The sequence below is a fragment of the Mirounga angustirostris genome, unplaced genomic scaffold, assembly GCF_029215605.1.
Source record: "Mirounga angustirostris isolate CCGP_5_RB_7025 unplaced genomic scaffold, mMirAng1.0.hap1 SCAF_2, whole genome shotgun sequence".
Taxonomy (NCBI): Eukaryota; Metazoa; Chordata; class Mammalia; order Carnivora; family Phocidae; genus Mirounga; species Mirounga angustirostris.
The window spans coordinates 43,304,249-43,328,936 of NW_026991710.1; the positions used below are offsets into that span (position 1 = coordinate 43,304,249).

At 41.0% G+C, this 24,688-nt stretch overlaps 1 protein-coding gene across 5 annotated transcripts in view; it reads left to right on the forward strand.

Moving 5' to 3' along the window:
• Positions 1 to 24,688, forward strand: part of KIT (KIT proto-oncogene, receptor tyrosine kinase) — an 80,571-nt gene that overhangs the window by 51,503 nt on the left and 4,380 nt on the right. For 3 of the 5 annotated variants that reach the window (XM_045881130.3, XM_064584496.1, XM_045881131.3), the window contains exons 8-17: positions 13,106 to 13,220; positions 14,851 to 15,044; positions 16,241 to 16,347; positions 16,444 to 16,570; positions 16,860 to 16,964; positions 17,051 to 17,161; positions 18,376 to 18,526; positions 20,418 to 20,509; positions 20,978 to 21,105; positions 22,183 to 22,305. In XM_045881130.3, coding sequence (XP_045737086.1) covers positions 13,106 to 13,220; positions 14,851 to 15,044; positions 16,241 to 16,347; positions 16,444 to 16,570; positions 16,860 to 16,964; positions 17,051 to 17,161; positions 18,376 to 18,526; positions 20,418 to 20,509; positions 20,978 to 21,105; positions 22,183 to 22,305 — 1,253 coding nt within the window. The remainder of the gene's footprint in view (positions 1 to 13,105; positions 13,221 to 14,850; positions 15,045 to 16,240; positions 16,348 to 16,443; positions 16,571 to 16,859; positions 16,965 to 17,050; positions 17,162 to 18,375; positions 18,527 to 20,417; positions 20,510 to 20,977; positions 21,106 to 22,182; positions 22,306 to 24,688) is intronic. The other 2 variants (XM_045881132.3, XM_045881134.3) reach the window with 1 other exon arrangement.

Below are 24,688 nucleotides of genomic sequence, written 5' to 3' on the forward strand. Positions count from 1 at the left end.
GTCGACAAGATGACCATTGGAATTAGCTATCCTGGGTGTGTGTTGAGGGGTGGGAGATGAGGAGACAGCCTTGCTGAGTGCTTTGTGTGTGTTGGGCTGCAGGAGGGCTGTGGGAACAAAGGATGGGTGCCAATTTCTTGTCCTCAAGGAGCTTATTTGCTGTGAAGTTGTTGTACAAGTTACTTAATGCTGCAGCTCGGTGGTGTGATCCAACTAAAATGAAGACAGGAAGGTAATACTCAAGGCAGGTTTTTGATTGCTAATCTGGAGTCTTTTAACTACACCCTCATTTCCAAGAACAGGGTGTTCTTAAGTGTTGAGATAAAGAGGGTCACATCTATGGAGCTAAACAAGTTTCTTCACTCCAGGCCTTGTCAGGATCCTTAATGTGCTGGTGTGTATTATGCCTCCCCAGGAAGGGGGTGTGGGATGAGGTATAGAGCTCAAACTGCTTTGACCACAGAACTTACCTTTTTTGAGGAAACCGTGTTAATTAACATCGCAGTTCCTCAGAGCAGTGTTGATTATATGGTATCTCATTGGCCTGCATTTCAAATAGCTCTAGATTAATTCAGATGTTAATCAGAGATGCTTAGCATATTATACATGGGCAAAATTATCTGCTTCTGAAAAATCTCAATATTCAAGTAACTTAAGAGACAATTACAGGGTAAATCAATACCCTTACAAGCATCATATGCATACTGGCCACACAAAACTGGATTTTTGGGTGCTCTAGTGCAGTGCTTCTCAAACTATCTATGGTAAAGGACCTTTTTTTTTTTTAATTTCCAATTTATTCTAGATCAATACTTGCTACAAAATATAGTAAGAACCAATCCCTAGGAAGGTGAAATGAGTAAAAACAGACACATGCAAAAATCTAAGTTTAAATTTTTTTTATCATGAGATTCAATAGCTAGAAAAATAACTCTGTCAAATTGCTCCTTGTAAATGCTTATTGTCAATTGGTTGCACTTACCTCTCGCGGACCAGTAACAGCAGATCATGGCCCTTGCCGACTCCACAGACCTCACTTCGAGAAGCTCAGTAGTTGGGAATTTTATAAAATTCAGTGCCATTTGCATCTCTCTTTCCTTGGCTTCAAGGTCAAGGAGGCATGAAGATCTGTCTCTTTTCCCCCTTCTCCTGCTTCCATTTGCTATGTGGTCTGCCGGTTGGCTGTGAGTCACTGACCTTAGAAAGATGTCTCTAAAGTCCCTGTTCCTTTTCTCTGGTGACAGAATTTGCTGCCATTTTCCTTAGCAGGCCAATTTGCCATCCAGCAGGATCAGCATTAGTCACCTGCTGGTGAACTCATGCCTATTTGAAACTAGATAGGAAACAGCATTAAGCTTCCCAAATGATGTTCTTGTTTTTGTTTTTCCTTCGGATTCCCTGTTGGGGCGGGGCAGAAGGCCTTTTGTTTATTCTGGGGCTTGGGTCTCAGACACCCACCCAGCATTTACTGAGGTCCTGCTTCATGGCACCAGGCACACAGATAAGGGTGGTGTAGTGTCTCCCCACTTAGGTTTTTTTTTTTTTAAGATTTTATTTATTTACTTGAGAGAGAGAGCATGAGCGAGAGAGCACAGCAGGGGGAGCAGCAGAGGGTGAAGGAGAAGCAGGTTCCCCACTGAGCAGGGAGCCCGATGTGGGGCTCAATCTCATGACCCTTAGATCATGACCTGAGCCCAAGGCAGAAGCTTAACTGAGCTACCCAGGCGCCCCTCTCCCCACTTAGGTTATAAGTCTTTCAGGAAGTCTTTCGTTGATGTCAGTTTGTTACAAACACTTAAACGACAAAAGGCATTTCTTTCACTTACCTAACACGTTGGATTTCTCGAGCTCCAAATGCTTTGACAGAGGTGGTATTTTTGTGCGAAACTTAAAAACATCTACCTCTTGTGAAGTGTGTCCAATCACTCTTTACAGATAAAGGTAGCTAATTACTTTGTTGATTTTTTTTTAATTGAAGATTTTATAATGTTAAATTTTAAAATCAAAAGCTGAAAATAGTCTTGAAATTTAAAATTGGAGCAGTTGTGTCTGTCCATTTTGACATAACGTTTTAGCTGAGCCAAATAGGTACGTAGATCTACTGTGTGATTTATTCTGTAAATAAGCTTAGCCCCAAGGATGAAAGGAATTTGGCTGTGCAAAAATTAGAATTGAAAAAAATCAGAATAATAAATGCATAATATTAGTGCAGAAATTCAGTGACTTTTACTCAGTGACATTGATGCATAATTGCTTAATAGATTCAGCGCTGAGAAATGCTTAATGAAAATCCACGATTTTGAATGGTTAAATGTTTGATGGCTGAAAAATTCATTTGTTTAAAGAACTCCACATGTAGATTAGAGTACATTGGGTGTGTGCCTGTTGTGTGTGTGTGTGTGTGTTTTAATTGCTTATGTGGGAGGCTTTAAAAAATACCGTATTCTGTCAGTTTGTGTTAGTGAAAAATATGTAGCATATTAAACTTGAAAATGTTTTAAGTCTGTTTTTAACTTCTCTAACCAAACCATGATTTCCATGGGTCTGTTCAGTTGGCTCCATGGCATTAAAGGTGATTTATAAAGGCCATCAGCTATATAACATGTTTGCTGTTTTTGAGCAGAACTTCCAGTGGAAGTTTTTTGGGGTTTTTTGGTTTTGTTTAGAGAGAATGAGAGAGAGAATGGGGTGGGAGTGGGGAGGGGCAGAGTGAGAGGGAGATGAAGACAATCTAAAGCAGACTCCACATCCAGCATGGGGCCTGATGCGGGGTTCGATCTCACGACCCTGAGATCATGACCTGAGCTCAAATCGAGAGTCGGACGCTTAACCCACTGAGCCACCCAGATGCCCTTTTTTTTTTTGGAAGGGGACGTCCCGGGGAGAGTTTTCATTAAAAAACAAACAACAAAGCCAATGATTCTTCACACTGAATTTGCATTACTGTAATCACCCTTGCCAGGCTTATTGAAGATGTATACAGAAATCAGATTCTTAGTTCTAAAAAGAAGTTTGAGGTCTTTGGTGAAAAGGTCCATTTCTTTCCTTTGCAGATCAAAATTTGGAGGAAAGTAGAGTTCTAAAAGCTACACAACCACCCAGAAGTGCTTTCCTTTTTCTTTTTCTTAAATATATTTAGCTACAATGACATAATACAATAAAAGTGCTTTCCTGATAGGACCTACTCTTTTCAAGATTCTTGGAGGTATTAGAAAAAGCGACACCACCGAGATTCTATTATAGGGAGCCTGTGATACTCGGTTAGAAATCTATGGACTCCTTGCTTACAATAACTGTCCTACAATAAAGGTGTTGTTGTTTTTTTTTTTTACCAGATCCAGGACAAATAAAAGGCCAAGTGTACATTTAACTCCAAATGATACACTTGCTCTTTTCCCTCTCCACCCAATATTTCTTGAATACATTTTAAACGTTAGAGCGGATTTAAGTGTTAATCAGTAATGTACATATTTTACAAGTTTATTTTGGCATATAATTTCAAATAATCCCATGTGAATCCTGAAGTAATATACATAATTGTGGAAAGAAAGTATGATTAATATGATAAAAGCAGTTGTTTTTCAAATATGGGGAATGATTGTAAGATCCAATAAGCTTTTTTTTTTCAGCTTTATTGGGGTACACTTGACAAAATTGTAAGATATTTGAAGTGTATACATGATGACTTTGATATATGTAAACATTTTGAAAGGACTCCCCTGCCCCCCCCATTGAATTAATTAACACATTTGTCACCTTACATGTTTACCCTTTTTGGTTTTCTGGATTTTTGGGGGTGAACAGGGTGTTTGGGTTTTTTTTGGTGGGAACACTTAAGTTCTACTTTCTTAGCAAATTTTGGTTATATCATACAGTGTTATCAGCTATAGTCACCATGTAATTCATTAGATCCTCAGACCTTACCCATCTTACACCTGTTTGTATTCCTTTAATGCCTCTCCCTATTTCCCCCATCCCTTAGGCCCTGAAAACCACTTTTCTGCTCTTTTTTTTTTGATGAACTTGATTTTTTTTTTCCCCCAATACTCCATTTGGTGATACCATGTGGTATTTGTCTTTCTGTCTGGCTTATTTCATGTCACATATTGCCTTCGAGGTTTATTCATGTTGTCACAAATGGCAGGATTTCCTTCTTTTTAAAGCTGAATAATATTCCTGTGTGTGTGTGTGTGTGTGTGTGTGTGTCACATTTTCTTTCTCTGTTCATCCATCGAAGGAAATTTAGGTTGTTTCCATACCTTGGTTATTGTAAATAATACCGCAGTGAACATAGGAGTGCAGATCTCTCTTCAAGGTAATAGTTTTGTTTCCTTAGGATATATATCAAGAAGTGGGACTGCTGGATCATAGGGTAGTTCTATTTTTAATTTCTTGGGGAACCACCATGCTCTTTTCCACAGCAGCTGTACCATTTTGCATTCCCACCAACGATGTAGGAGGGTTCCTCCTCCTCCATACCCTTGTCAACATTTGTTCTTTCTTTTTGGTAATAGACACACACACAGTGTGAGTGATAGCTCATTTTGGTTTTGATTTGCCATGAACCTTAAAATGCCTTTTTAAAATGTTATCTGATAACATTTCCTGATCAGCATTATAAATCTAAAATTTGTGGTAAATGGTCTCTAGGGGCTAGAAATAGGCCTCTCTCCAGTCTTAAAGGTCTACCCTTTAATGGCAAACCTAGCCAGTTGAGTCAGAGGACTGTGGTACTCAGGAAGGCAGGCAGCACAAGCAAGATATAGAGAATCCGGGGGCTTGCCTTCACCATTGGGCTTACATGGAACGCAGGTAATGTTAAGCTAGATTGGCTATCCAAAATGACCGCTGAACTGCACCAAATTAACTCTCAAAGTCACCGACTCTACTTCATTTACAGCAGAGTGTTAAAAGGGGGTTGAAACGATTTGAGGAAATGCTAAATAATGCATTATTTCTAAATCACCATATCATGTAATTAACATCCTGTCTGGTATGAGCAATTATTTATAGATCATACAGTGTACCTGTATCAGTCAAAGTAATAAATCATCCAGAATGAGGCCTCCTGATGAGAAAGTTTCTCTTTGACCACATTTGCAATATCTGGGCTGCCTTTTATGCATTTTTGGTCATAGTTAAATCTAGTTATGGGTGGCTAAACTCTCCTTCTAGGGAGAAGCCACTCTGAAGGGTAACATCCTGCAAACAAAGCAGCACATTTGCTGAAGGTGAGGGCAGACCTCAAGTCGGCCACGTCTATAAATAGCTTAGACTGCCTATTAGCCAGCCCTGTAGGTCACCCACCTGGCTGGAGTTCTCAGGGACCTTCACCCAGGTTTAAATGGTAATGTGGGGTGGTCATCAAGGATTGCTTAGCTTGGGGGCTTCAGGTCTGTGCCTTTCACGATCCCTATTACGTGAGAGCAGAGTTACTAGAACTTTGGAAAGTAGAAATGTTTTCTACCTTCTGTCTCCCTTTTTTCAGGGCTGAAGGACCTTCCAAATATTTGGGTGTCCAAGCCGTACTTGCATTAGAGGCTAAACATTTTAAGGTTTACGACTAACACACTTGACTGTTGAGTTTTGCTTGAGAGGCTTTGCTTTTTAGTGGGTTTTTTTTCCTACTAGATGGATTCTATTAGATCTACTCTAAAATTACTAGAATTTTTTTTTTTTTTTTAGAGAGAGCGCGCGCGCAAGCAGTGGAGAGCACAAGCAGTGGGCAGAGGGAGAGAGAGAGCCCAGTCTCCGTGCTCGATCCCTCGACCCCAAGATCATGACCAGAGCTGAAATCAAGAGTCGGATGCTCAACTGACTGAGCCACCCAGGCGCCCCCAAATTACTGGAATTCTTAAACATTAAATAAAATCAGTGCTGAATAGAACTCCTTTCTGATTTATTTACTTGCTTTTGAGAATTTGCTCTAAGGCTATCACAGTAACCAGAAATGTAGCTTGGTGGGGTGCCTGGGTGGCTCAGTCATTAAGCTTATTGTATATGTTCTTTCTGAGCCTTAAACTTTTTTTTTTTCCCCAAAAATGAGGTCCTATCGCTTCATAAGCTCGTGTTTTGGTGCTGAACAATGAATGCATTGTGCACACCTTTCCGTGACTCTTCTGCAACCTCATTTGGGTATCTCATTGCATGAATAGTGCATCATTTTTTTCACCCATGTCTGGTGCAGTTTTGAAACACTGGAGTACGGATTAGGTCGCAAGTGATGTGACTGGGGTTTTAAAGAAACCCATCAGATGCTTATTTAAGGTTTATAATTATCTTGTTTAATCTCAACTGAGCGACCTTGCCTAAGTGCCTGGCAGTAAATAAGGTTATCATCTGTCATTATCTTCCATGCTCCTGTGTCTTAAACATATGTCACAGAAGATACACTGTGCTGGCTTTTGGGACAGTTCTAAATTAAGGAATAATTTTCAGATCTTCTTACTGGGGTTGCTAATCTGTGTAAAAATAGGCACTTGTCTTTTTACATTAATCTTTTTATAGGTAGCGTGTGTTCATTTGTGATACCTGACAGTGTCTGAGCTCTGTTTTTATTCTCTATTACTGAATTTGAAATGAGTTTTTGTTGTTCAGTTGTTTGGGAGTTATGAGTGTTGTTTTGATGTGACACTTTAATATCTCCTTCTCCTAATAAAGATCTCTGGCTGCAAGAATTGCCGGAGACATGTGAGTTGAAAGAAAAAAGGGATATCATGGCAACCTACTTTTAAAGTAGGATTGGATTCTCTTAATTCTGAAAAAACATTAAGGAAATGTGTCGGTATTCTTTCCCCCGCACGTCTCATGAGAAAAGTTGGTTTGGTGTTGCTAATTTGGGGGATCTAGTAAAACGCTGAACCTTTTTGAGAACAGGTAACCTGTCTAGGTCATGAGCCCTTTTTGTTGATGTGGTCTGGTCAACGTTTCATGTTTATGGTAGCAAAGCAGGAGAAATAGGTTTAAGTTCTATAACCATGTCAACTTCTGCCAGAAATTGACCCTGAACTGGGGGGCATCATTTTCTAAAAACAGTACGAGTACTCTCTATTAGTGGAATTTGGACTCTATGGAAATTTCCTTTCCAGTGGAGCCAGATCTGTTTTTACATCAAATTAGCCCCTTCATGGATACATGAACACAGGTTCGCCTATCATTTAGTGTAAATTTAAATTAACCCAAGAATAGATGCATAATTTTTCCGTGGGTATTATGTCAATAACTCTTATCCTCCACTTTTGAATTATGTAACAAAATGAATTCACTGCTTTTCCTGAGTAGAAAACTAGCATTGGACCCATGGCTGCACTCCACTTGTGGGTCCATACCCGCCCTCTGCGTGTCTGGGTCACATGCATGCATTCCGTGGTGCCCCTGGACATTGAGCATGGTGATTCTGACTGAGGAAGGCTTTCTGCAGGTAGTTGTATCCCTAATCTCAGGACTGGGAGATCTTTAACGGCTCTAGAGACAGAGGAGCCCTAGGGCCAGATTGTGCCTGCAGCCGATTCTTGCAGGGCACATAAACAAAGACCTTTTTTTGAATGGTTGAAAAAAAGAAATCAGAAGATTTTGTGAAACATGAAAATAAAATTCAAATGTCAGTGTCCATAAGTAAAGTTTATCGGAACACAGCTGTGCACGTTGGTTTGCATGTCTGGCTACATTTGTGGTTCACAGTGACACAAACAAGTATCTGCAAGACAGACCCTAAGGCCCACAAAGCCTAAATTATTTACTGCCTCACCCTTTACAATAAAAGTTAGCTTACCCCTAGTTTAGAATATCACTTCACTAGGAGGCTGTTTTTTTTGTTTTTAATGGTAAACACTCCTGTTAAAGACACCTGGATACAGGCGACTATAGTTGAAGTTTTGTTTCGTTTGTTAAACAAACTTCTATCAAAGTGCCCATATGCCAATTTCTGTCGACTTTTATTTATTTATTTATTTATTTTTAGGGAGGGAGAGGGGGGGTCGGGGAGAGGGAGAAGGAGAGAATCTTAGGTAGGCTCCACGCCCAGCATGGAGCCTGACGTGGGGCTGAATTTTACGACCCTGAGCTCATGACCTGAGCCGAAACCAAGAGTCGGATGCTTAACCGACTGAGCCACCCAGGCACTCCTCTGGCTATCTTTAAGAATGTGTAAAAACAAAATATATTTTCAAAATATCTATTCCAGGGATTTTTTTGGAAGTATACTTTTATATAAGTAAAAGTTAACCTGAACAATGAATCATGGAACACTACATCAAAAACTAATGACGTACTGTATAGTGACTACCATAATATAATTATAAATAAATAAATAGTTTAAAAAAATGAAAAAAAAAGAACAGAATTAATGCTGAACTCTGCATCATTATGGTAATAAGTGATTTCCTCCTTTTGAACTGCCTTTTTAAAAAGCCCTATTCATCTTATTAAGAGATGCAGTCCAATAAAATGTTACTTTTTATGCTCAATAATAAAACGTTAACCTGAATATTTTTATACTCCTGTTTTAGCTGATTTAAGTTCCTTTATCACAGCAGTGTTGTGGCAGGAATGTAGATTTGACCCAGGCCCAAATAGTGCCAAATTGCTACAGAGTATTGCTGTGTGGCCATTAAATACCAGCAGACCTACAGTCATAAAAACAAAATGTATCCTTATGATCCTCTTCATTTAGCCTTTTGTTGTTTGGAGACTTCAGTCTGTGTTCTTTGCTGATTATAGCTGTGGGAAAATGTGCGTTTATAGCAGGAGCTGGTCGAGGTGGTCAGGGACGAGAGGAGCTCAACTCAAAAATGCTTCCCCATCCATTACTTGTGCATCTCCTCCCACCCCCACACCAGCTCTTATTATCTGTGCTGTGTTCTTAAAAATTTGTTTTGTTCTTGCCTTCCGTATGGACCTGATGGTGGCAAAAAGGAATATTTTTCAAGATCACATACCTTTGGGGTAAATCTGCAAATGGTTAGGATTTTTAATTGCATGAGCCATAAATTCTCAATAGAGTCATAAGCACTCTGAAATCAGCCTACGAGTTGATCATTGTTGTTGGGAGACACTGGAATGACTCAGGTCCACAATGCTTTGAAAGGAGAAAAGGCTATTTTCTTAATCTCCACAGGAAATACGTAACTCATGCACCTCTTAGGCTTATCTAAACCTCCAACTTGGGAGGAATTAGGGAATGTGTCATTTGGTATAGTGCTGATTGCAGAATATCTCTGAAACTACAGCTCAGATTTAACCTGGAGAATTGCAGAGTTATGTATCTTTAAAAGCAAAATGCATATTTAATGCCTTACACAGTGCATTGAGGCACTTACAAAATGCAGATGAGCCCAGATTTTCATTTTTAGGAATCAGATTTATACCTAGCTCATTCTTTATGCATTAAACATTTTCGTAGTGCAACTTGCCATGTAGAGCTGAAACTGTACTCGTGTAATTTAGCCTTTTCAAAATGAGGTCTGTCATCACCAATGTTAGGGACACGTCTGGGATTAGGGTGAGGCGCCTGGAGTGTAAAATTTAAGGAGGTGCTCACTCATGGTGCCAGCCCTGTATTGTGAGACCTTGAGGAAGGTGGTTGCCTTCTTAAATTCCACACCCTACGTGCTTCTCTTGCCTCACCCTTGTCCCGGCCCTGATCAGGGTTTTTTGTAGGTACGTTAAAAAGGCACATTGCTGGGCGCCTGGGTGGCTCAGTTGGTTAAGCGACTGCTTTCGGCTCAGGTCATGATCCTGGAGTCCCGGGATCGAGTCCCGCATCGGGCTCCCTGCTTGGCAGGGAGTCTGCTTCTCCCTCTGACCCTCCTCCCTCTGTCTCTCATTCTCTCTCTCGCAAATAAATACAATCTTAAAAAAACAAAAAAACAAAAAGGCACATTGCTGGGGCAGATCCTCAGCATACGGCGGACAGGAATGTCCGTTCTAATTTTTTTCTTAGTGCTTTGAATGCACATTAAAGTTTAGAGACCTTCTGAGCTTGGTTGGCCAGGCTAAGGACCAACAGGACAAAAGCTGCTATGCTAGCCTCGGGTTACAACCAGCCTGAGACAGTAGCTTAAAAATCTGCCCAATTAACAAGCACATAGGAACAAGTAGGCCAGCCGGACTGCGCCACTTGCCAGCCCTGGCCGTTGTGTAACTGCCACCAGGTGTCACGCTGGAAGGCTTGGATCTTGAGAACTTGTATAGCCAGAGCAAAATGTAACTGATTATGTAATTTTGAGCTGTTCCAACTTTTTTAATTAAAAAATTTTTATTGGTTCATTATTAGCTAGGTACATATTCATTGTAAAAACAAAAAAATTAGAAAATAAGGCAAAAGAATAAAATAGAAACTATCCATAACCCGACTACCCAGAGATAACCATTGTTAACCTCTTAAGGTACCCTTTCAGCTTTTTTTTTTTTTTTTCTATTGAGTTAGTTAATTCCACTCTGAAAAATCTGTCCTGTGGCATTAGGAAGGAATGTCGATATGAGAGAATGTGTCTTAGGACCTTGATTCCCGTCTAAGTCCTGTCCAATTATCTTTGCCATCTCTGTGTGGACCCTCTCCCCTTTAATCTCGGTGTTAAAGCAAAAGTTGTAAGACCAGGTAGACATGTGGCTATCTGATTGGCCCACTATGATAAAAGAGTGAAAATCGTGTTCCTACCCAGCAAAATCAACCAGCAGGTCCCTTCTTGTGATTCTAATCAAATTCCTTTGACTCTGAGGAACTTGGTTCTTTGGAGGGGACTTCATCGTTCAGACAGCTCTTACAGTGTGTCTGCCACAGGTCAGACTCTGCTCCGAGTCAGTGGGACCACTGGTAAAATGTGATTCTGCCCTTGAGAACATAGAGTCTGATGGAGGAGGCAGACCAGGATGTTGTATAAGAGGGTCAGGTGCTCTAACATGCTGCGGGAATAGGGAGGAGAGACCGACCAACTTGGCTTTGGAGAGTTGAGGATGGCTTGGAAAAGGAGATGACACTTGAAAAGAGTCCAGAGAGACCTGCCTTATGGCGCCTGCCGTCTTCAGCAAATAGCATTCTCCTAAAGTTCTACTGTTTTTTTGTGTTCTGTCCTACTTTTCCTCCCAATCACACAGTTGCCCATGATAATTAAATGAGACTTGCCAGATGGATGCTTTCACAAGACGATGGCTCGTCTTCTTGCTCTATTTGTGAAAGCTGGCATTGGACCCAAACTCTCAAGGATGCTCCTACCTTGAGATTGCTTTGGAGTGCCGCTCTTTTGTGTGTATGAGCCAAATGGCCTGCCCATCCGCGGGACCAGGCTGACTGACAGGTGGGTGTGCCATGCATGTGGGCTCTGCTCCCTGCCAAGCCATTTTGCCTGCAAGGAGGTGAGGTGCTGAGAAGTTGTTCTACAGTGTTCCCTTGCTTTGAAGAAATAAGCTCCTAAGCTTCTGATCTGTTGGTCCTGCCGCCTTCTCACCACGTACGTTTTTCTTATCAGTTGCAAAATAATCGAGGTCAGATTCCCAATGCATTGGGTTAAAACACAGGCACATTAGTTATCACACTATCTTAAGCAATTTCTCGATCACTGAAGAGGCTGTTCAGAGTGGCAAATACAGTTAATTTAATCGGTAGCAGACTTGATTAACTAAGGGTAGGTACTCTGAATTGAAAATAATAGCTGAAGCATTAATAAATTAATAATTAATCTGTTTCCTATCTGAATCCTTTTTCCTTCTTTGTGTACTCCATCTCATTTAATTGTCATAGCATCGTTATGGGATGGGTACTGTTGTTATTCCCACGTGACACCCGAGGAGACTTGGTGGAGGGCAGAGGATTGATGAGCGTGGGAGCCGGTGTGCAGGTCCGCCCACCCTGCGTGTGGCTCCCAGAGTTCTGTCCTGATGCCATACTGAGGTTTCGGGGTGAGCGCATCCCCCACCCATGCCATCAGATCCTTACGGCTTAGCTTACTCATTCTCAAAGGGTTAGAATCCTTCAAATATATTTCCAATAGAACAACTGAACGTAATAGGGACACCTGGGTGACTCAGTCAGTTAAGCATCTGCCTTCGGCTCAGGTCATGATGCCAGGGTCCTGGGATCAAGCCCCTCATCGGGCTCCTTGCTCAGCAGGGAGTCTGCTTCTCCCTCTGCCTCTGCCCCTGCCCCTGTTTGTGCTTTCTCTATCAAATAAATAAATAAATAAAATCTTAAAAAAAAGAACAACTGAACATATCAAGTTCATTTTCCTTTCACATTAGAAAATAATCTCAAGAATTTGCAGTGCTTTAGGGCACTCTTGATTGAATAGCAGTTGATTATTGTCGTTACCCAGAAATGTCAAATTAGAGCATTCCTGCTGATACAACTTACTTTTTCAGTTGATTGTACGCAGGTTTAGATATACGTATGAATAAAACTCTTGGGCTGGTTTCCTGTTATAATTTTTCTGTCCATATTTTGCATTTGAAATACAAATTTGGAGTTAAAAGCCCATATTGTATTTTACTCTTATGTTTTGGCTTCTCTGTAAATAGGGTGATTCACTTCTTTTATTTCCACCCACTCCCTTCTGCCCCCCCCCAAAAAAAGACATTCCTGTGGGGGGGGGGTGCAGGGAGAGCTTCTCTTTTCCTGTAAGTGCTCTTAATTTTATCCCCTCAAGTCTGCGCCATAACTTGAAATTCCTATGGCAGATTCAGTAATTTGAAATTCTGATGGCAGGAATCTTAAATAGGATTTCCACCTTCACAACAGTTTGGAATCGTAAAGTTTGGATTAGAAGCAGTCTTTCACATTCCCCCTCACTGGAAACAGAAACCTGGCCAGTGGTCCTGTGAACCCTGCTTCAGTCGTCCCTGAACAGGAAGTTCTCAGGGACCCCCACATCTGCAGTGTGGACAGTCTACACTGGGGCCAGGCAGCTCTAACTGTGAAAGTCTTTCCTGGTCTGACCCTCACCTCTGTCTCCCTGTGCCTGCCACTCACTGCTTCCAGTTCTCCCCTTTGAACGTGTTCCTTCAGGGTCCTCTTCAACCTCAAGGAAAGTTCTAAGGATTCGAAAACAGTGGAGGCGGGGAGTCTTGAGGTTTTCCAGCAGTCTGACGTATGGCCGTTTCTCTTTTCCTTCAGCAAAACCAGAAATCCTGACTCATGAAAGTCTCGTGAATGGCATGCTCCAGTGTGTGGTAGCAGGATTCCCAGAGCCCACAGTAGATTGGTATTTTTGTCCAGGAACCGAGCAGAGGTGAGAGGATTATTTGGGGTACTACCTGACACGAATGAGGGAAGGACTGCAATGTAGTTGCATGTCAGATAGGCTGTCAGATTTTTTTTTTAAAGCTTTGTTTAATTATATATTTTTTCTGTGTAGCTTTTTATGGGGGCATAATTGCTGTATTTTTCGTGGTAGACATTAATTTTGTTTGCTGAAAAATGATTATTGAGTGACTTCTCTATTTTGGTGGTTATCTTTTGGATTTATCATGCAATTTCTAGCCTGCAGGTAGATAAAGCAATTTTCCAGGACAGGGTAATTAGATTTCCATCCTATATACAGGAGGCAATGTGTGTGGGAAATGTGGCTGTAGTTATCATGAAAAAAAAAATTACCTCAGAAGTTAATTGCCAAGTTACCAAAAAGTAATGATCGTGCAGTTACAACATACATACGGCATTTGTAAGCTCCGTGTTTTTAAAAGGTTTTCTCCTTGATTAGGCGCCCGGCCCCTGAGCAGAACGCATCTGGCATTGTGCTTCTTCTCCCTCCCAATTTGCACTTAAGCCTTAAATTGTCCTTTCACATTACCTGAAGATGAAAATGGGGTCACCATGGCTGTTTTTATCCATCAGATGCTATTTTGTGCTCAGGCTTTAAAAGCCCAGTGTAACATCACAATTGAATAGGATAATAATAGAAATCTTATTTTTCACAGAATAGTCCTTTTTATCACAACAAGTTGGAAGAGGTTATGTAGGATTGTTGTTTTCAGCGGGGTTTTATTGGAATGTTTTCTTTGGGGAACGGTAAGAAGGACTCGAGACCCCTGGAAAAGCCCCTACCGTGGAAGCAGCCCTAGCAGTTACCGTTGTTCATACAGCAAATACTTACGGAGCACCAGCTGTATACCAGACGCTGGTCTAGTGAGCAAAATGCACCTGAGTCCCTGCTTTGTGAGTTTATATCTCATGGGTAGAGGTGAACTAAAGATGAAATGAACAGTTAAGTGCTAATGAGGAAAATAAAGCGAGGTAAGGGAATAGGAAAGTATTAGGTATATGGGGGACGTAATTTAAAATGGGATCCTCTGGGTTCAGCCCGTGATGGGCTCTGCCATCAGGAGTACAAGCCAGTGGTCCAGCCTGTCTCCATCGGTAAAACCTGGAGCTGCTGGGGTGTTGGGGGCCGCCCTGTCTTCATCCTTGTAGACCTGATCTCTTTCCTCCTCCAGGCTCTTTTCTTCAGCCCTCATGTACCCTTTCACAGTTACTTTTATCAAGGGCTACTGTGTGCCAGCCATCCTTTCTTTCATTCATTTCCAGCCCTTTCAGTTACCCTCTAACGTGGGTCTTACCATCCCCATTCTCTAGCTGCAGGAACTGAGTTCCGGAGAGTTTTAAGTATCTGGTCCACAGAAAAGGTGTTTGAATCAGGAGTCAAACTCCTATCTCACTCCCTCTTTCTTCTTTGCCACCATGCCCTTCTTGCTTGCGGAACACCAGGGAAGTGCCCATCCGTCCTCACGCTCTTGGTTGTAAAAGGAAATTGCTGATAATGACCCGCTAGCTTTGTTGTAGAAGTATGCCAAATCCAATGTGTTTGATTGAGTGATTGGTTTTCTTAGAGTAAATCTGGGTTGTTCTTTTCTTCCCTCTAGATGTTCCATTCCTGTTGGGCCAATGGATGTGCAGATGCAAAACTCATCTGTCTCACCGTCTGGAAAACTCGTGGTTCAGAGCTCCATTGATTACAGTGCGTTCAAGCACAACGGCACGGTCGAGTGTAGGGCTTACAACAATGTGGGCAGGAGTTCTGCCTTTTTTAACTTTGCATTTAAAGGTAACAGCAAAGGTATATTTCTTTTTAATCCAATTTTAAGGGGATGTTTAGGCTCTGCCTGCCATATCAGTCATGATTTTAAGTCCATTCCATCAATGGCCATGTCATTTCTGGTAATTTCTTCATTGTCCCATGCTGTCATCGAACTCACTACGTTTCATTCTGTACTGGTTCGTTAATAACATGTATGCAGTGATTTTAACCACATACGTATGTATTTACGTGTGTGTGCACGTATGTATGTATGCATGCACGTGTATGTGTATGTGTATATAGTGAATTGTGTATTTCCAGTCGTTCTCATTAAAAAGGGGGTAGAAAGAGAAAATAGGGAAGTGTATTTGCCTCGTAGCCAAATATAACCAGAGTTAGGGCAATTTAAAAACTTAAATTCAATTTAAAATTTTAGTTATTGAAAATCATGTATTTTAACACATTGCCAGACACTGTATCAGAAAGTTAACGCTGCTTTTTACGAAGTTATGTCAGTGAGCTATTTCTTTAATATCTGTAAAATTTGATTCATGAGGGACTACCTCTCCTAACATAAGTTAAATGATCCTTGTGGATAAATTGATGAATTGGTATGAAGTTAGAAGACAAAGAAACTGGGCACCTACCTGCGTAGGGCTTAGTTTTTGTTTTCTCGAGTTGGCAAAGACGTGTGCCAATAAGTGGTATACTTTCAGTTTTTGAGTAATGAGGGGAAGAATCCTACACTGTTCTTTGTCACAGTTTTTTTTTCTCAGACAGGCAATGAAAAGAACACTTTAAAAATGTTTTCTTGGTTGTAGAAGAAATTCTTGCTCAGTGTAGAAAATTTGGAAAATATAGGAAAACATAAAGAAGAAACTATAAACCATCCATAAATTTAGGAAACTTCTTAAAGTTGTCCAAGGCAGGAATTTAGTTGAAGTAGGAAGTTCATTCATATGTCGCTTTTTATGGACAAAACAGCATAAAATTATTCTTGTGCTACAGAAGTCTCTGCTTCCTCAGTAGTCTAGTTTAAAGTTGTAATTCAAAGGATTCCTTTGAATAACCAGAGTAAGGTAATATTAGCAAGGCAAGGAGCTGATGAGATGCCCTTGGCTTTGAATCCTGCTTGGGCTGTAAGATGGGGGATGGGTGAGTTTGGGGTTAGGTGGTTGTGGTGAAGATCCATCCCTGCTGATAGCTTATGATTCCACATTCTCCTTTCATTTTAGAACAAATCCATCCCCACACCCTGTTCACACCTTTGCTGATTGGTTTTGTGATCGCGGCTGGTATGATGTGCATTATTGTGATGATTCTTACCTACAAATATTTACAGGTAATCATTCATTCGTTCTCAACCCTAAGGGCTGTAATGATTGAAACATTAATCATTAAAAGATGATGTATATCTCTCCCTCTCTCCCCTGACCAGAAACCCATGTATGAAGTACAGTGGAAGGTTGTTGAGGAGATAAATGGAAACAATTATGTTTACATAGACCCAACACAACTTCCTTATGATCATAAATGGGAGTTTCCCAGAAACAGGCTGAGTTTTGGTCAGTATGAAAACGGGCTTTCCATGTAACCTTTTTGTGTACACGTATTAACAGTGACTTTAGGGAACCCCATTAGCTTCCTTTGTTCTGTTCCACCTGAGACAGTAAGTATTTTCTGTGACATTTCACCACCTTTGGTAGATTTCGCATGAAGCACATTATAGAGAGACGTCTCTAGACAGACTTGGCCTTAATTCTTTAACAATTCCTTAATTGTTGACTTTGAAATTACCCAGGTGGTTCGTCGGTCCCACCGCCATCACTGACTGTCTCCTCCTCCTTTCTGCAGGGAAAACTCTGGGGGCCGGTGCCTTCGGGAAAGTCGTTGAGGCCACTGCATATGGCCTCATTAAGTCAGATGCGGCCATGACTGTGGCCGTTAAGATGCTCAAACGTAAGTTTCTGCAGGCTCCTGCATGCCCTCAACATTGACTTGCCAAATTGGCTCTTCGCTAAGATGAAACATTTTTCTAATTTTAGCAAGTGCCCATTTAACCGAACGAGAGGCCCTGATGTCTGAGCTCAAAGTCTTGAGTTACCTCGGTAATCACATGAATATTGTGAATCTTCTTGGAGCATGCACCGTTGGAGGTAAAGCCATGACCCAATTAACTTTTATTATCTTTCAAATCTATCAGAAGCGGGGAGATTTTAATACATTTTCGACAATGCTTGATTATATCCTCTTGCCAGATTTTTACGGGTTGTTAACCTCTTGCTAGATTTCACACCCCTGCCCCAAAAAGCTGTTGTTCTTAAGAATGTATATTTCAGTTTTATCATCATGGGGTGGGACAGCCCAGGACATACCCTAGTTACTGTCATGGACGTTGAATTGACACTGACCTCTTGAGTATCTTGAGAACGTCCCCTCTCATCCAGAAAGCTTTTCTTTTATCTTGCAAGCTTGATGTTTTGCCGGATTATAGTCAGTCACTAAAGGGTTACTATTCATTTGCATACCGTAATTAAAGATAGACTTTGAAGCCTACCAGTTCTCAAATACACACCATATGAGGCAAACACTTCACTTCTGTAAAAAAACTAAATAACCAGTTTAAAGCAGTTCTGAAGTAGAGCCTTCCATCAAAGATGTCTGTGATGTTTCCAGAAAGCATTTGGTCTAAAGGAACAAAGATGTGTAACACGAGCTCTTCCTCAAGATGTACAGGGATTCACGGTCAAGTTGACAGCTTAGAGAATTTCTTAAAACAGCCTCCCTACACGTGGCTTCCACATCATGACTTGTTCATGAAAGTTTCTGCCCAAGTCAGTTCGTTGCCTGTGAACTTCAGAGCGGTGGCATGAGGCGTATTCACCGTACGGAGAAACCCTGGCGACCAGTAGCACTCAGGAGGCAGGTGATGCCCTGCCACTCAGGTGTTCACCCGCTCTCCGGGCTCATCTCAGCTGGCCGTTCCGTGCCATTGGTTTTCCTATTATGCCCGCACTTTGTGCCCTTCGTCATTTCCATAATAACATTGAGAGGGCGTGAAGCCCCGCTACAAACAGAAGTGACTCAAAGGATTCATGCAGGAAATTTGATATGAGTATAACGTCGAAAGCAGTAACTCTTGTGTGTGAGACGGGCAGTCGTGCGGGGCCCCGGGCTCAGACGTCACTTAGAATGAACGTCAGGTGCAAGGGGGCTTACTTGGGGACTTGTACTCTACAAAATGCTGGCTTTTAGTTGGCTTAGCAATGAACCAGAATGAAAATGGTCATGATCACCCCTGACAGGTGTATTTATGGCAGTATTGTTTATATAGCTCACCTCTTTTTAACCTTCTCTTATATGCCTGTAGGGCCCACCCTGGTCATTACTGAATACTGCTGTTATGGTGATCTTTTGAATTTTTTGCGAAGAAAACGTGATTCATTTATTTGCTCAAAGCAGGAAGATCACGCCGAAGTGGCACTTTATAAGAACCTTCTGCATTCAAAGGAGTCTTCCTGGTAAGACTGATTTACATAAATAGCTGTTGACAGGCAGTTTGTGGGGTCATAAGGGTTTGCAATCAAGGCTGATTCTTTAAACAAATGAACAGAGGTACTTTGAGGCGCCAAATCAGAATTATTAAATCATTTAGATGTCATCAACAATTTAGAAAGTTTGAATAGTGTTTGTAAAGATTTGAGTAGTGTTAAACTTAGATTTTTATTGATTTTTTTTTTAATGCATCTTTAGTTTTTTTTCAAAGCATTAGTTCTGTTCAGTGGAATGAATTCTATACCTGTTTCTCTTATCATGGTTCTATTCTTGTGTGTCATTTCATTTATTCTGTTGGGCTTGGTACTATATGCATCTCTACAGCAAGACGCTGCTTATAGAGAAAATGCTAAAGCCTGTCAAGTTGTAAATTTCTTGAAAACCTTTAACAGAATGACAAAAGAGCTCTGAACTTTATCTCTGCACGTAGGTTTCTCACCATCTACCTCTGAATTATTCCTGTATACCTTGCCCCCCTTTTTATTTTGTTTTAAACTCATCACGCTATTAAAAGGCACAACGACTCTAGCACATTTTTAAAAATTCTGTACCTTATTTTCATCGCTTTCGTCTTTAATACCATTCTGAATTTGAATGGTGTACAAAGAGCTTCAGATTCCTTTAAGAACAGTTAGTGTGGCTTATAGCCAGAAGCATTCTTCTCTGCCATGCCTGGCCTGTTCTTTCCAAAGGTTGAGATCTACCATTGATGAAGATTTCCTAGATTCACCCAGCCCAACAGAAATCATATTCATCATGCCCAGTCCCTTATCCTTTATATTTCTGAAGTTGTGTGCTGGATTTCTTCTCTCCTTCTTATTCATTCTGTCCCCTGCATTTTGAGATGGCAGGACTTTGTTTCTTAAACTCAGCTCCAGGCCCTCAGGAAGACCTCAGCAACTATTACTGATGGGCAGTTACCTCTTAAAGCCCTTTTTTGTACCCCTGGCTAAAGTTTTCAACCCCAGGTGAAGCCTTTTTATCTTACCTTTTTCTAGTCCTGTAGACGTGGGTGGTGTCAAGTGGTAGTAAAATACAGAACAAACCACCTTTTGTTAGTTTCTCCAGAGCATATGCTCTTTGTATGAGTAAATGAGCCACTTTGCCTTATTTCTAAAACCTTGGCCCCATATCTCTTTCTCAACTTTCTGAAATAATGTCCCAAATTGTTCAATCCGATGTGGTGTTCTTTGTGCTTTGGGATCCCATATGGGACTGGAACCACCAGCATACTCCGAAGGAGATTGTTGTCATAGTGTTTCTATGCTAATCAGAAGCAGGAAGTACTAGAAATCTTGAAGACTTTCCAGCCAAATGTTGCAGATTCAAGAGGTCCAGATGGTTCAGAAAATCATCCAAATTATTGGTGTTTATCTGAACTAAACTTGGTTTTTTCAAACCTTCTTCCATCAGTCGCTATATGTTAACGATCCCTGCCTTCCCCCCATCACACATCTCAGAAGCTCTTGTTCTTTGTGTCTTTCTTGTGTCTTTCATCTTGTCTCTTGGGGCTAATTTAGAGAGTTTGAGGGAATGGGGGATAATGTTTTTGGCTCTCTGTTTCTCATTAAATCCCTGGTGTCAAGAAATGGGAAATTTCTAACCTGAGTCCCATCTATGATTGAACACAAAAAAGATGGTCTCATTCCTGGGCATTGGACCCTAATGTTGAATATTAAAAACGCCTATCTTATGAACAAGATTGTCTTCATTCAAACTTGGCAATACTTTCTTTGAACAAAATCAGCCTCTTGTGTAAAAAAGGCAGTGGGGAGATAGAGCCTGCCCCATGGGTACTCCCCTGTTTCCCATTTTATTCAGTCCTGATTTGATGGATGGATATTTCATCTCTCACAGCAATGATAGTACTGATGAATACATGGACATGAAACCCGGAGTTTCTTATGTTGTGCCAACCAAGGCAGACAAAAGGAGATCTGCGAGAATAGGTGGGTACCTATGAAACTATAAAAACAACTTCATTTACAGAGGATTTCTCATACCGCTGTGAAATATACTAGTGTTCCCCAGAGTGACTGTTACTTCTTTCCAGTAGGGACCAATGGCAATGCCCACTGGTCAATGGCAGTTAAGGGTTCCAAGTGGGTATCAGAGCATTTGTTTATTGTATAGGAGCATCTCACTGCATAGATGAAAAATGTATGTGTATCAGATACATATTTTGCATATTAAAAAATAGGAGATTTTCTTATTTATCCACCATCCTTCTCCCCAGAAGCCCCAGATGGTGAATATTAGCTTTGTGCTGGGGCATTTACCTTTCCTCAGTGCTGGGCAGGTGACTTGCCTGCATAGTCACATCAGTTCCTTCCCTACCAACCTTTGGTATCCTTGTCACTGTCTTCTCTTTTCCGCGCTTTGAGGTTTAATTGCTAAGAAAGTCCTTCTCCTAACAGGCTCATACATAGAAAGAGATGTGACTCCCGCCATCATGGAAGATGACGAGTTGGCTCTGGACCTGGAGGACTTGCTGAGCTTTTCTTACCAGGTGGCCAAGGGCATGGCATTCCTCGCCTCAAAGAATGTGAGTGGGTGTGGTTCTCAGAGCAGAATGCCCCAACCCCCAACCCCAACCCCAATGGAGCATTTTAAAGCCCTAGTTAGAATACACAGTCTCATTTGGAAGTGTGGTAACCCAAAACAGAGGAAATTGAGTTTCTTCATGTTCCAACTGCTGTCTCTTTGGAATTCCTATTCTCATTTATAAGCTTTAAAGTGCAAGCCTGTCTAAATGAGCTTTCTATGAATATTTTTTTTTTATGCAGTGAATTCATTTAAAAATTTTGGCTTTCAGGGTACAGGAGCTGCTCTTAGAAAATAGAGAATGATTTCATCAGCAAAAGGAGGGGGTGCCTCATGCAGTTGCAGTGCTTGGCGAAGCACGTATTTGGGTTTTGTTGGAAGTTAGACCTCAAGTTATTGTACGGGTTCATGAAGTATGGAGGAATAAGGAATCAGAGAAAATAATAAGCATTTGGGAAAAAAGATAGGGATGGGAAGAGAATGATGGAACCAAAGCAAGGAACATAGTCTCTGGAAGGGTGAGAGGAAGTCCCTAGCATACGGGACTAGCAGACTAGCAGGAGATAACAGACCCTACCCTTAAGTGTCATTGGTGACATTTCCAAACAATTACCAAACCGAGAGAGTATGGTATGGGATGGCTGAAATAAAGAGCCTCTTCCCTGTGTCCTTGGGAGACATCAAATTGGAGTTGCACAGACATTCTAAAAACTCTATAAAAGGACATTCAAAGAGAAGCATGCAAAATGGGTGTTCGGTTTAAAAGATACGATATGACTATTTATAATGTATTTTCCTATGAATGAAAGCAGTCCTGAGGAGGGAAAAAAATTTATTCGAGTTGGTTTGGAAAATGCTTATCGTAATTAAGGTCCTAACGATGTGAAACACAAATTTTGAACATCATTCAAAGCATAATTTAGATCTTTATTTTTGGCGCACCAAATAGTTACAAAGCAAAGCCAAGGTACTGGATTTGTGTGACAGAGAGGCACTCTAGTGTGGAACGTAGTTTTCATTCTTGAAGAGTTTAAAATAAATGTAAATGGTTTTCTTTTCTCTCCCACTCTCCTAATAGTGTATTCACAGAGACTTGGCTGCTAGAAATATCCTCCTCACTCATGGTCGAATCACAAAGATTTGTGATTTTGGTCTAGCCAGAGACATCAAGAATGATTCTAATTATGTGGTCAAAGGAAATGTGAGTACCCACTCTCTGCTTGACAGTCCAGTGAAGGATTTTAGTTTCAAGTTTTCCTAACAATTGCTTCTTATGAGTTTCCTAATGCAAATCCTACCTTTGAGATAGCATGCATTTTAGCAGTCAAATTAAGGGTACTTCAGCAAAATTTGCATGGTATGCTGAACATTACTACAACTAACATTCCGATAATAGAATTCCTAATTCTAATTGTGTAATTATGGGGCATGTGAAAGAAACAGAAATAGCCTTAATTTTCATTATAGCCTGAGAATAGCAATGAACTCTATTTTGTTCAAGTGAAACAAATGTGGGCCTGAAGGTCACAGCAGGGGAATTTTATTTGGAGATTGACATGCCATGTGAAAAAGATTAAAATCTAAGCTAATGTTCAGAATTCGGTATGTAGAATGTTGGATCTTACAATCAATGGAGAGCATATGAAATAGGTTCATAAGTAATAATTGGGTTAGAGAACATAGTGATTTTATTTCAGAGTGCTTTATTTCCTTGCCAGTTCTCACTGTATCATCAGAACAACCCCCTGCCATGTCTTCACATTTTCAGAGTTGGAGAAACTAAAGCTTAGTATATTTTATGTATTTTAGTAATAAACATCACTCATTCAGAGATGACGCAGGTCAGTAAAGGCTGAAACCAGAGCCCATGATCTCCAAAGCAGAATCCCATTATTATGGGAAGCCATATAGTCCTGTGTATATCCTCTTGCCCAGGCCCATTTCCCCAGGCTGGATTTATTCCTGGAGGTGGCTATTTATGTGCCTTATGATAATGTAATATTTTCTCTTTCACCATGGCATCTCTATGGGAAGGCTGTACTTGACTTGGTTTTGTAGAAATGTTGCTGGCTTTCCTTCCTGATCAAACCATGTATTTTTTTTTTTTTTTGAAGATTATTTGTTCATTTATTTATTTGAGAGAGAGAGCAGGGGCAATGGGGAGGGACAGAGGGAGAGGGAGAAGCAGACTCCCCGCTGAGCAGGGAGCCCGATGCGGGGGCTTGATCCCAGGACCCTGGGATCATGACCTGAGCAGAAGGCAGACACTTAATGGGCTGAGCCACCCAGGCGTCCCCTCAAAGCATGTATTTCTAATAAATCTCTTCTAAGACTAGATTTCATCATTATGAGGGTTAATAGAACCAAGTTCTTTCTATCCCGGTGCATGCACTATTGGAAGAAAGAACGAGGGGTGATTCCTTATCGAGGCCTTTGAATATTGACAGAAGGGCATGAGGAGGAAGACAGCAGGTTCTGCACCCAGTCTTGCCGAGTTCGAATCTGGTCCCATCATTTGGTGGAGGTACAATATTTGGCAAGAATTACCCAATGCCTCTCAACCTTGCTTTCTTTCCTCCTCTTGGGAATGATCCTATCACCTGCCTCATAAAGTTGTGTGGATTAAATGAGTTCATCTATGTGACGTGCTTAGGACAGTGCCAGCCACATTGCGGCTAATACAGCACTTGTTCCTACTGTTACAGATGTCTTGATTTGGACTATAAATAATCATGACAGCGGTTATGCTGCAGCTTCTTAACAGCTTGTTACTGGTTAGGGACCTTAGTTGGAATGAACAAGGATGGGTTAGGTCCCACCAGGCTTCTAGACTGGGGGCTCCAGCTCAGGCCCATTGAGCTAACCAATGACAGATCTCTCTTCACCAGGCTCACACAACATGTTACCGCCCCAAATTTACTCGTCATGTGCCATCTCCCTGTGTCAGCTTCTCAGAAAGTTCTTCCACTCCACATGGGTTCTTAGTCATTTTTCTGCCGTGGCCCCTTCCAATGTCTGGTGAGGCCATTGGAGCCCTTGTCAGAATGTTGTCTTAAATGCATAAAATAAAATCTATAGGATTACCAAGAAATGCAGTTCAATTGGAATATAGTTCTCACATTATTAAAAAGTCAATATTTGACGTTGATACCCCTGCTTTTTTGTTACACACAGTAACCTATTCTAGCCGTGGGTCTAAAAACTGCTGTAATTTCGAAGTGATGGTGATGTAAACACTAATAATGGTGAAGGTGTCTGTCACAAAGTCACAGGAACTGCTAAGATTGCTGGGCTTTATTGCCTTTATTCACAATTTAAGGAAATGCTAAACTTTACTTAGAAGTTGGTGAAAACAAGAATGTCATGTTTTTCCCTTCCAAGTTCACAGGCCCCTGAATCCAGGACACATGTAGTAGAGCTCAGGTTAGGAGCCCCTGTTGGAGCTTTAGCATAAATTCTGGGAGGAGATACTAGAAGGCTGGCTTGCTTGCTTGCCTTTTTTCTGCTGGCTAAAGTAACTTTAACACTAGAAAAAAAATTGTCTTCCCAGTTTTCAATCCTAAATGGATTAAGAGAAGGATTGA